The sequence below is a fragment of the Dermacentor albipictus genome, chromosome 1 (assembly GCF_038994185.2).
Source record: "Dermacentor albipictus isolate Rhodes 1998 colony chromosome 1, USDA_Dalb.pri_finalv2, whole genome shotgun sequence".
Taxonomy (NCBI): Eukaryota; Metazoa; Arthropoda; class Arachnida; order Ixodida; family Ixodidae; genus Dermacentor; species Dermacentor albipictus.
The window spans coordinates 109,017,953-109,031,309 of NC_091821.1; the positions used below are offsets into that span (position 1 = coordinate 109,017,953).

The 13,357-nt window shown below is 46.1% G+C and overlaps 1 protein-coding gene across 4 annotated transcripts in view; it reads left to right on the plus strand.

Moving 5' to 3' along the window:
- LOC135907704 (salivary peroxidase/catechol oxidase-like) overlaps nucleotides 1-13,357 on the plus strand; it is a 65,872-nt gene that overhangs the window by 52,121 nt on the left and 394 nt on the right. For all 4 annotated transcript variants that reach the window (XM_065439412.1, XM_065439413.1, XM_065439414.1 and 1 more), the window contains 4 exons: nucleotides 729-896; nucleotides 8,023-8,225; nucleotides 11,480-11,649; nucleotides 13,172-13,274. In XM_065439412.1, the coding sequence (XP_065295484.1) occupies nucleotides 729-896; nucleotides 8,023-8,225; nucleotides 11,480-11,649; nucleotides 13,172-13,274 (644 nt within the window). The remainder of the gene's footprint in view (nucleotides 1-728; nucleotides 897-8,022; nucleotides 8,226-11,479; nucleotides 11,650-13,171; nucleotides 13,275-13,357) is intronic.

Consider the following 13,357-nt stretch of genomic DNA (forward strand, 5'->3'; position numbering starts at 1 on the left):
CCCTACCCCGGTAGAGGGTAGCCGACCGGAGATAATCTCTGGTTAACCTCCCTCCTGTCTTTCGTGTGCCTTTCTCTCTCTCTCTCTCTCTCTCTCTCTACATATATATATATATATATATATATATATATATATATATATATATATATATATATATATATATATATATATATATATATATATATATATATATATATATCGGAGACACCATAAGTATTACACATATGGCACGTTGCGTGACCGTTTATGCTCAGTCAGTGACACCAACGCCAGTTCCGCGTGACTTGCCTTAATGCGCGCTTCCTTGTGTGAAATAGATGTTTATTGTCATCTCTTTTTTTCTCGTTTTCTTTTTTCCGCGAGGAAAATAATATAAAAAATAGCTTTTTTTTCCCAGCCCTCGCATACGCATATTATATAGAAGTTTGGCTACACAGTTCATCAGTTAGTTAAACTAACTTCTAGCGTTAAATATTCGAATTATGTGCTGGCCTTAGTATACACACAGAAGGGACCAATCAAACCACTGTCGCATTCGAATCAATGCGACGTACAGATGGCTGAAGTCTGTTGCGCCTCTGCAAAAATTCGGCCGAGCAGCATGTATGCAGGCAAAGTCAGCGGCTTCACTGTCCGTGTTGCCGTGCCCTCCAGGCCTGAAATCCCTCTGCTGTGGCCGTCCTCGGTCCTCTCGGCATTCCCCAAATCGTGCGCACTTTCTGTTCCAGGGCAACATTGAGCTCATCAATGAGGATGGCTCCGTGCACAAGCGAGTTCCGCTTGCGACGCAGTTCTTCAACCCTGCAGAAATTTATGCACCCGGAAACCTCGACCGCTTCTATCGTGGCCTCATCAGCCAGGCCGCTCAAACCTACGATCGCTTCGTCACTGAGCAGGTATGTGACCATACGTGCCTTGTGAGAAAGGTGAAAAAAAAAAACAAGATGAATATAGTGCTTTGTGGAGTTTGTATATACGTGTTACTGCACGTGGGCCTATGCAAGAATATCTGGGTATATGAAAGCCGGTTTCTAAAGCGCCTACGTGTCTCTAGCAAAGAACGTTACGGAGAAGCAGCTCACGAGATCCGGTGCCCTAGTAAACGTCCCAAATGAAGAAGCATGAGTTTTATGGACGTAATTATGAAGCTTGAGAAAGCTGCAGTGCTTTGTTTTCTTGCCGCGAGGCTCTGCTCTAGTGAATGTCATCGGTAATGATCGTAATCGTTGGTATCATACGCCACCTTGGAATAGGCTTCCGAACTTATCGAAACAACATGTGTCTCGACCGTGATCAAACCGTAGTCTGTGGTTTTTAGAGGAGAGGAAAATGGGCACTTACACATAGCTTGCTTGTTTCCTCCAAATGAACACGTTCACGTATCGCTCTAGCTTAGTTGGTCAGAAAAAGAAAATGGTGTTCTTGTTGTACTCGTTGGGAAACGAGGGTCGGAAAATCTTGTGCAGAAAGTGGCATGTTTACATTCTGTTGTAGATGAAATCTGTGGTTATCGTTGTTGATGTGCGAACTAGAAATAGAGGGTACGTGATTGTGTTTGCTCGCGAACATAAATACACACGCGAAAACACTAGTGGGTCTCCAGATGCCTTTTCTGCGAAATCTAACCTTCAAGCAGCCCAACATTAGCTTCTAACGAACTTTCGGAACGCCTCTGTTGTCAGAGCTCGCCACTCTCGGGAACCTCCTCTCGCAATATTATTTTTTTCAGTACGTGTGTTATCAGCAGAGTCAAGAAGGGCAAAAATTAGCTTTTCTTGCCAGTTTTACGGCTTTCATTCTACATTTCTATTCACTAGCCGGCTGGAAGCTGCAGCGATACGCTCGCTATAGCAATGCTCTACCCATTGAAAAGTAAGCAGCAGAAGGGAAACGTACGCCCGATCAGGCAACGACCGATTTTAGGCGGAAAATAGCCGCACTGGCTGGTTCTTTTCTTTCCACCACTATACCATTTCTCTTTTATCTAGAATCGTCTAGGGACAAGACGGTTTTGCTTGCTCATTCAAGAAGAACTGGTTGCACGGCCCGTTTAAGATTCTCCTTTGCGACGCAGCAATAAACGGAACACTTTTAAGCAGTAAAACTAAATACGTACACGACAAAAAGAAGTAACTTGTTATAGGTGAAAGCAAGGAGGAGCGTATTTTGGAGGTTTACGTATGTGATGAACTGCATGTATTCAGACTATGCGCGTGCGATTTCAAACTTTTAACCATTTTTTTGGGGGGGGGGGGGGGGTGCTGATATGAGTTTCAATTCGCTCTGGCCTCCGATGCGCAACCAACTCACTTGCTTCGTACTTTAAGGGAGGTTGAAAGGAGAAGACTGAGTCTTTCTAACCGAAACGCATCAAATTCGGCTGTAAAACGTTGGGTCACTTTTCCTACTACTACAGCAATAGCGGCTATCGTTGTAGCGCCACCCGCCGCGTTATCTTGGCGACCATAGCGTTGCGCTGCCGAGCTCGAGGACGCTAATTCGATCCTGGCCGTGCCGAACACAGTTCAATGGATGCGAAATGCAAAAACGCTCGCTCACTTACATTTAGGTGCACGTTAAATAACACCAGGTGGTCAAAATTTAGCCGGAGTCCCCTATTACGGCACGCCTCATAATTGTATCGAGGTTTCGGCAGGTAACACTCCAGAATTTATTTATTTTGTCAATTTAACGACGCAACGCTTAGATATAAATTATCCAGTGCAGGGGAATTATTTTGCCGAGACATCTCTGTGGCCGGGGGATCGCGTGTGGGCTTTAGTGCTACCTGCTTCTCAATCATAAAGCTAATAAAGAAAAGGAAAGTCGGTGGAAAAGGGAAGTTTAAGTAATCTAGAGCACGGACACAATACTCGTACGACCATCGGACTATGTTGCGCCACCGCATTCTTATCACACTGAGAAGAATTTGGTGACAAGAAGCTTGATAACAGTCAGTTTCTTCTCCCGTGACTTCACGTCAGCATAATAGAGAAAGTCATCTTATCTGGTCCGATGGCTCGCACAGTATTAGAGCGGTCACTGTGAAACGCGTGGGACCAAGTTTTCGCCGCGTCTGTTGTGATACGGCTGCAGCTGGATAGCTGTTCTCCGATGCGTTATCTCGCATAGCTTCACTTCGGCGCTGCCTGCAAGGAAATCACAACCTTTGTTAAAAGTTCCCAGCTCAAGGTGGGCAGTGGGGTTGATGTATAGAGTTGACGAAGCTCCCCAGGGCTCGGCTGCCATGGCCGGCATGTATACCTTTGAGAAGGAATGTGCACATCAAAATTTTTTCAGTTGAAAGAACAAATAATTCGTCTCTCAAACTAATGCTATATAAAACACTCATTCGCCCTAAGTTAGAATATGCCGCTTCGGTTTGGGATCCGCATTTTAATACTTTGGTACATACGCTTGAAATGGTGCAAAATAATTCCGTCCGTTTTATACTCTCTAATTACAGTCGTAGCGTGAGCATCACGGTAATGAAAGCTAACCTTAATCTACCTACGCTTGCTTCTCGACGTGCGATGCTTCGCTTAAGCCTCTTTCACAAACTGTATCATCATTCCTACCTGCGTGATTTACTAATACTTCCTCCCCATTACGTTTCGCACCGTTTGGATCATGCTCATAAAGTTGGCATTTCATCGTGTAAAACAGAATCATTCCTACATTCCTACATACCACGCACATCAAATGATTGGAATTGCCTTCCCAAATTGGTAGTAACAATTTCAGATCATGAAAAATTTATGACTTCATTAACCAATGCCCTGTAACATGTTGTTTTTGTTTGCCTCTTTATAGCTAATATTGTATAATTGGAAAAACTGGACTGCTTCTTTGTATATATATGGTATTTTTTGTAACATGTATTTTGCCTCTTCATAACTACTATCGCATAATTAGAAACATTGTGCTGCCTCTTGTAGTTAAAATAATGTTTTTCTGTGTAAGAAAGGACACTTTCTCGCTGTTTCTTACAATAAACGTTCATTCCTCCTCCTCCTTTTGTACCACTCCCCTCTGTAATGTCTGTTGACCCTGAGGGTATCATAAATAAATAAATAAATAAATTTGTATTGCGCGCGATTCTTCACACTTTATGCACAGAATTGTGATAGCGACAGCGGTGGGATCGTAAGGTTCCTCTTCACTGAAGCCACTTATTGATTCTTGGAGACGTTGTGCTGCGTTGATTATAGGTATTAAGGCCGCTTTTGAACACCTTTGAAAACGCAATTAAGACAGGCTTAATAGGAGTGCCACTGGATCTCTTTCAAATAGATTGAGGAGAGTGCAATGGTCGAGTGGGGTTCCTTGCAAGAGCAACTGGTTTTATATTCCCATCGGCCTCACTGACACTGGAACCATGGAACCACGGAGGCGCCTACACCCTACCACTCTGTCTAACTCACTAAAACACTACACTTTAATTCCACAGCGCAAATTTCAACCCCGCGAGTGAATCATCTAAGGCGGCGCCTCCTGGAAGTCCATACTGTCACGGTCGCCCGAAGTCTCTGAGTCGGCGTACGCATAATTGGCTGTCCCTTCTAAAGCCAATGTAAAATGGCATTATGAAGAGACAAGTACAACACGGTGGCGGTGGCGTAGAGGTAGAACACCCGCCTCGCGTGCAAGAGGTCCGTGGTTCAAATCCCGGGGCCGCGCAATTTTCCATCGGATTAAAAAAAAATCCGCGTGTTGATCAAATTGCATAAACAGGCCTGGAGTGTGGCCTGATCCCGGTGACCAGAACCGGTAACGCACTCCCTCACCAGAGCAGGATTCGCCACCCTAGTGCAGTACTTGGCCACAACCTCCTATATGAACACAACAACCAAACCCCGGCCCTCAGTCCCCAGCAGCTGCGAAGCAACTGACCCTGGCGGCGGTCAGATCTGCGACGCAGCAGAGGGTGCTAAGAATCCGTGGTTCCGGACAGGCCGCCATTGGAATCTGCACCTGGCAAAGTTTAATCTAGAACGTTATCTAGTGAGGCGAGTCTAGCAGTGCTATTAGAGGACAGTAAATGGGATATAATAGGGCTCAGTGAAGTTAGGAGGCCAAAAGAAGCATATACAGTGCTGAAAATCGGGCACGCCCTGTGCTACCGGGGCTTAGCGGAGAGACGAGAACTAGGAGTCGGATTCCTGATTAATAAGAATAAAGCGGGTAACATACAGGAATTCTATAGCATTAACGAGAGGGTGCCAGGTCTTGTTGTGAAACTTACTAAGAGGTACAAAATGAAGGTTCTACAGGTCTACGCCCCTACATCCAGTCATGATGACCAGGAAGTCGAAAGCTTCTATGAAGACGTGAAATCGGCGATGGGTAAAGTCGAAACAAAATACATTATACTGATGGGCGACTTCAATGCCAAGGTAGGCAAGAAGCAGGCTGGAGACAAGGCAGTGGGGGAATATGGCATATGCACTTGGAATAGCAGGGGAGAGTTATTAGTAGAGTTTGCGGAACAGAATAATATGCGAATAACGAATACCTTCTTCCGCAAACGGGATAGACGAAAGTGGACGTGGAGGAGCCCGAACGGCGAGACTAGAAATGAAATAGACCTCATACTCTGCGCTAACCCTGGCATCATACAAGATGCGGACGTGCTCAGCAAGGTGCGCTGCAGTGACCATAGGAGGGCAAGAACTCGAATTAGCCTAGACCTGAGGAGGGAACGGAAGAAACTGGTACATAAGAAGCCAATCAATCAGTTAGCGGTAAGAGGGAAAATAGAGGAATTCCAGATCAAGCTACAGAACAGGTATTCGGCCTTAACTCAGGAAGAGGACCTTAGTGTTGAAGCAATGAACGACAATCTTGTGGGCATCATTAAGGAGTGTGCAATAGAAGTCGGTGGTAACTCCGCTAGACAGGATACTCGTAAGCTATCGCAGGAGACGAAAGATCTCATCAAGAAGCGCCAATGCATGAAAGCCTCTAACCCTACAGCTAGAATAGAACTGGCAGAACTTTCGAAGTTAATCAACAAGCGTAAGACAGCTGACATAAGGAAGTATAATATGGATAGAATTGAACATGCTCTCGGGAACGGAGGAAGCCTAAAAGCAGTGAAGAAGAAACTAGGAATTGGCAAGAATCAGATGTATGCGTTAAGAGACAAAGCCGGCAATATCATTACTAATATGGATGAAATAGTTCAAGTGGCTGAGGAGTTCTATAGAGATTTATACAGTAGCAGTCGCACCCACGATGATAATGGAAGAGAGAGTAGTTTAGAAGAATTCGAAATCCCACAGGTAACGCCGGAAGAAGTAAAGAAAGCCTTGAGAGCTATGCAAAGGGGGAAGGCAGCTGGGGAGGATCAGGTAACAGCACATTTGTTGAAGGATGGTGGGCAGATTGTTCTAGAGAAACTGGCCACCCTGTATACGCAATGCCTCATGACCTCGAGCGTGCCGGAATCTTGGAAAAACGCTAACACAATCTTAATCCATCAGAAAGGGGCCTCCAAGGACTTGAAAAATTATAGACCGATCAGCTTACTGTCCGTTGCCTACAAAGTATTTACTAAGGTTATTGCAAATAGAATCAGGAACACCTTAGACTTCCGTCAACCAAAGGACCAGGCAGGATTCCGTAAAGGCTACTCAACAATAGACCATATTCACACTATCAATCAGGTGATAGAAAACTGTGCGGAATATAACCAACCTCTATATATAGCTTTCATTGATTACGAGAAAGCGTTTGATTCATTCGAAACCTCAGCAGTCATGGAGGCATTGCGGAATCAGGGTGTAGACGAGCCGTATGTAAAAATACTGAAAGATATCTATAGCGGCTCCACAGCCACCGTAGTCCTCCATAAAGAAAGCAACAAAATCCCAATAAAGAAAGGCGTCAGGCAGGGAGATACGATCTCTCCAATGCTATTCACAGCGTGTTTACAGGAGGTATTCAGAGACCTGGATTGGGGAGAATTGGGCATAAGAATAAATGGAGAATACCTTAGTAACTTGCGATTCGCTGATGATATTGCCTTGCTTAGTAACTCAGGGGACCAACTTCAATGCATGCTCACTGATCTGGAGAGGCAAAGCCGAAGGGTGGGTCTAAAAATTAATCTGCAAAAAACTAAAGTAATGTTTAACAGTCTCGGAAGAGAACAGCAGTTTACGATAGGTAGTGAGGCACTGGAAGCGGTAAGGGAATACATCTACTTAGGGCAGCTAGTGACTGCGGATCCGGATCATGAGACTGAAATAATCAGAAGAATAAGAATGGGCTGGGGTGCGCTTGGCAGGCATTTATTTATTTATTTATTTATTTATTTATTTATTTATTTATTTATTCCTCAAATGCCCCTGGAGAGGGGTTTTACATGAGGGGTGGTCTGCTTCAAAGGAAAATGCGTTCGATGGCAGTCGTTCGATGGAATTCTCAGATCATGAACAGCAGGTTGCTATTATCCCTCAAGAGAAAAGTTTATAACAGCTGTATCTTACCAGTACTCACGTACGGGGCAGAAACCTGGAGGCTTACGAAAAGGGTTTTACTTAAATTGAGGACGACGCAACAAGCTATGGAAAGAAGAATGATAGGTGAAACGTTAAGGGATAAGAAAAGAGCAGATTGGGTGAGGGAACAAACGCGAGTTAACGATATCTTAGTTGAAATCAAGAAAAAGAAATGGGCATGGGCAGGACACGTAATGAGGAGGGAAGATAACCGATGGTCATTAAGAGTTACAGAATGGATTCCAAGGGAAGGGAAGTGTAGCAGAGGGCTGAAGAAAGTTAGGTGGGCGGATGAGATTAAGAAGTTTGCAGGGCCAACATGGCGACAATTAGTACATGACCGGGGTAGTTGGAGAAGTATGGGAGAGGCCTTTGCCCTGCAGTGGGCGTAACCAGGCTGATGATGATGATGATGATGACGTACAACACGTTATAATAAATACGAAACGTTGTCGATGCCGCCGCCATGGACGAAACAGAAACAAGAAGACTCATAGCATGACGGCGGTGTGTGCAGTTGACAAACCACCTGTACGAGCCGCTGGGTCAGGGCTTCGGCATGGACCTGGTGGCACTGAACATCCAGCGGGGCCGCGACCACGGCATTCCGAGCTACAACGACTGGCGAGAGTACTGTGGCATGGCCCGCATCACCGACTTCTCGCAACTCGCCGAGGTGATGACGCCCGAGTCGGTGCAAGCATTCGCACAGGTCTACAAGTAAGCCCGCCGTTTCGTCAAAGTAAGCTTGCGTAGGTATGGAGGTGGGTGGGTATCATACGACATTTTGTTCGTTTATTAGAGCAGACATTAACTTTAATAGTGGTGATAAGAAAGGTTGCTACAGTAATTCCCGCATATCATGAGAGATACACAAGGGGCCTTGACGAAGTTCCAGGTTAACACGCCCTGTGCTGTAAACCTTAAGCAATATACCTTCGTGACATTTATTACGGTCACGAAGCTTCTATGTAGTAGTCCGTTATGCCACCCACGGTAGCTGCTACGCGGCGCAGCATTGTTCGAGGGGCTAAGATGCTAAACTGCGCAACTGCGCAAATTCACGCAAGCTGCGTAAGGTCCTCTGTTGCAGTTTCTACAATGATCGCAAACGCCGCAGCAATTCTTTAACTGCCAAACTGTTATAGAAGCATACTAAGTGCGAACAATTCAAACTTACCATAATTCGTATATATATATATATATATATATATATATATATATATAAAAATGGCTGTGGCTTAGGTAAGGTTAAGCCCAGGATGCGAAGCATACTAGCCTTTATTTTAGTTGTTGAACCACTGTTTAGCCTGGTGAACTGCTGTTGCTTGGCTATATTTGGTTCGGCTAGACGAAGAAACAACTCATGCATTACTTCTTCGCCTTCAAGAGTGGAACGCGACAGCGTTCCCGTCGACCCGCCAAGGGGTGTAAGACAATGGGCTACAGGGCAGCGACTACGCGCCCCGCATTGGACGCGGTGAGCGTCGAGCAAAGCAGCGTTCGGCGCGGCAACGAAATGTGCGCCTGAGCAAGAGACGCACGCCTTAGAAACAGCTCGTTTCTAAGGCAACACCGCATTCACTAGAGGCGCTTTTGTACCGCGTTGAAGCATCGTAATCGTGGCTCAGTGGTAGCGTCTCCGTCCCACACTCCGGAGACCCTGGTTCGATTCCCACCCAGCCCGTCTTGCAAGAGTTGAGCCAAAGCCACTTCTCCTCTGTCGTGACGTCACGGTGTCACGTGATTTCATGGTCACCGCCGCGCCTGAGGAGCTGGGTTGAGCCCTCGTAATATGCTTCGCATAATATCTGAACGGCGAATACAGCTGAGGACATATTTAAAATCAACTTTAAAGTACGTGCACGCAGCCAACCGTAAAACGCAGCGCGCCTCGCGACATCGTCATCAAGGAAGGATCGTAAACAACCGAGAAAACGCCGCCATGCTGCTTGCACGTGCTCTTCTTCTCAGTTGTTTCTTGTAGTGGTACGCTCTCAGTGTCGCTGCAACTGCAGAATTAAGCGGCAGTTTTTGTCGTGTCCGCAGATATCCCGCACTATCAGCTTGACTGCGCTGCACTGACCAGGCACGAATTGCGAGTACAGCCGTGCAGCACAATGCCGCGTAATACTGCGTCGTTGACTTCTGCCGAACACATTCAGGGTTGGGAATAGCGATGCATCGTTTTCCCCACAATAGCCTTCTCTGGCAGAAGTGGATATGCTACTATTAAATACCGTGCAGGCCACGACGTTCGACGCCGATTTGTCGTGTCTTACCGACGAAACGATGTCGCCGATGAGAGGGTGTTGAGGTTCATTCTCGCTGCCAACGGCCTCAATATCCGAGTCGCTGCCTTCTAGTGGGTCGAATCGAAAGTGATTGGCCATGTCTAATACGTCGGTGGCTCAAGCCTGCAGGAAACTGTCGCCGCTGGGCGACGAAAACGACGACGACGATGGTGGCGAGGACATCACGAAGCACGTGCAGGCGTAGCAGGCGAACTAGCAAGCCGAAGCTCGCGCGCATCATTGCATACGTCACAGATTTTGCGATCACCTGCCCAGCAGTGTTTACATTCCTTCTCTAGCTCATTTCATTGCTCTCTCAAACCGAAACTTGGACTGGTCGCTACAGCGAGACTCCAAATAATTACCTGTCGCGCTCTGAAGTAAATGAGGTTTCGTGCGTTAGGATGGGTCATCAGCTACTTAATAAAGCAGAAAACAACAGATCGATTTTAAATGCTTTACAACTAGTAGCGATACGTACAATTTTGTTTACTTTCATCCTATGCAATGAGTAATCTCATGGAATTATCTTGTTTATCCACCACAAAGGTCCCAACTTTATTGTCGTGAAATTTTTATGTTTATGCACTGCTTCGTTCAGAATCTATGCCGAAACGCACACTCCGATTCAGGTGGATACGTAGTGTGAGGCGTATACGCCGCGATGCCGCAAGGATTGTAAGGCGATGTATGACACTTGTCGAGGGAACAATGGCAGCGACAGGTGCACACGCAGAAAAGTACTCCACGTATCAAGCCACTTTTAGAGATTCTGTACATCTTGTGACACAGTGGGACGTGCCCATTCTGGACAATTGTCCAAGAACGGGAACATTCCCAATGACAAATATCGAATGGATAAATAAAGAGAAATAAGTAAAATAAGAATAAGCCATTCTATTTACAAATCGGTGTGAGTTAGAGATATCTGTTAGCCGACATGAAATGTTCAGCTTTTATGTAGAAACCGTGGTGGGGCATGCACATTTTGGAGGATTTGCCAAGAACTAGCGCACGAACACACTCAGTGGCCACATCAAAGAAAGTAAAGTAAATCCAAGCTTACGGCAAATATAATTCACCATCACATTAACAGATTGGTGTGCTTTAGAAATGCCTGTGAGCCAAGATTATGTGCTCAGGTTTTATCTACGAAGTTAATATAATAATTAATGTAATTATCATCTGCATACTTGTTGAGAATGCAAGGGTTGTATAAGGCACCTCGCTGGTAGTTTCGTACAACCTTTGCATATATATCCACAAATATATCCGCCGAGACAGCGACTCTGTTGTCATGTCAGTGTCGCAAATTTCCAGGCCTTTGTTGATTTTATATGTTCTGTTAGGTCTATTAAACTTCTCTTTCCGACCCGACAGCACACAGCAGCCAGCCAGCCACGCGAAACCCGGGAAAGTAGGCAAAGAAAGCTCCGCTTTGAAATACTTCCCCAGGAGACGCCGATATTGAAATAAGTTCGCCTCCGCCGTGACGTGACGGAAATGAGCGAACTTAATTGGCTCCGCAAATTCTCATTGAGTTGGACAGCGGTGTAATTGGCCATGCATTCTTAGGTTGTCATTGACTATAGGTTGAGGGAAGGCCAACTCTCGCTGACTGCCGTCGTTGTGAACACAATTTCGGGCGAGCGAGGCCTGAACGCGTGTGCCGCTCCGCAGGTACCCCGACGACATCGACCTGTTCCCCGCGGGCGTGAATGAACGCTCGGTGCCCGGAGGCACGCTGGGCCCCACCTTCGCCTGCATCGTCGCGGAGCAGTTCCGAAGGATGAAGAACGGAGACCGCTTCTGGTACGAGAACGGAGGACTGGAGTCGTCTTTCAACGAAGGTCAGAGCACATGAGAAGCTTTACCGTTGACTTCCTCTGTTGCTGGTACTGCTCCTGATCATTGTCTTCTGGCTCGTAAAAGCGGTTGTCTACGACAACCTTTTCGAGCGAAATAGATGAGCGTACGTGAGCTTCTTAGATTTGTATAATCAACGTCAGCATGTCGTACTACGTCTGGATGATATGTAAAAAAAAAACAAGCAAATAGAGCAGTGGGACCACCGCTGGTCCCCTGTTCAGTGGCTCTCTCTTTTGCTGCTGCTTTCTACAATAAAAAATCGAATAACTGTGTTCGAACCGACAGCAAGACCAGTGCCACACGTGGTGCTGAGCACGCGCAACTACAGGCACTCTAATACCGTAGCCTCAACTATATCTCTCTGTGTTAAGGCGTTTGGGACGCTTTGTTTGGAATGCGCACGAACATCCACCATACTGACGTACTTGGAGCATCCCCATAGAACAGTTAAATACAATAAACAAAGAAACGAGCACGACCAGATCTATGAGAAGCAATTTACTCTTTCCAGCACCTTCCAAATATTTAGTGTTTTTGTTTGCCAGACGGCCGCAAATCGAGATCTGCTACTCTGTTCGTATTTGCTTCAATCGAGTTTGTACAAAAGCTTAATCTGGACTGCGAAATCCCGGCTGTGCCACAAGCGTTCGTATTTTCGCCTAGAGTGCTTCAGCAGTGACTGAAAGAAGTTAACTTCGCTCGCCGCGAGCTTTGCTTCAAGAACGTCAAGCAGTTTTCTTCACCAAAACATATGTGAAGGCGCACGAACGCGCCTCGTGTCACGCGCGAAGCGTACGACCCGCCACGCGACTGCTGTCCTTCGAGCAGCGCCCTCTCAGGGCCGCGACAAGGTCTCGGCGCACGCTGTTCGCTGACGCCATGCGTGTCGCGCACAACGGCGCCAGGTGGGAGTGGCCGTTGGTGAGCTCACTTCGAACACGCGCCTTTGTCGACGCTGTTCGCGCGCAGATAGTGGCCCCTCTGCCCAAGCAGAGTGCCGCATTTTCTAACTCTTTGTCATCGTTGGAATCATGTAGAGGGCCTCGATAAGTGATCAACCTTCTGCGTGCACTGATAATCAATGGTAGCTAGATGTGACTCGCCAATCTCTTTCTTTATTTTCCCTTATTCCAGATCGTTATTTATAACCTCGCATACAGTAAAAACCACCAGTAATGTTGAGCATTCAAATTATCATTGCGGCAATAACGCAGTCAACAGAAATTGCCTATACCTTCTAAACCTTCAGACAGGAAAGTTCGAATTTCAGTAAGAATGCCACTCTAGTTCATTACAATCATTTACACTGTTTAGACACTTAAAGAATACAATGAATAGAATATAAGGGGGGGAAAACGAATGACCGCAGTTTTAGCATTCGCGTTATGTTATATTTCGTTGGGCTCGGCTTTGCATGCTTCACGACCCCCGCACCTAAGCTTGCTTGTTTATGTCCCAATATGATGTCTTACTCCCTCTCGCTTTCTTTCTTTCTTTTTTCAGTGCAAGTTGAGCAAATCCGCAAGGCAAGCTTGGCTCGCATCATTTGTGATAACACAAACTTGCAATACGTACAGCCCCTCGTTATGATCAGGGAAGCAAACTGGTGAGTGCCTAGAAACATTTTCTTTCCCTTTCATCGAAGAATAGGCATGATGTTTACAAACAATAAACATTGCAGTTCTTTCT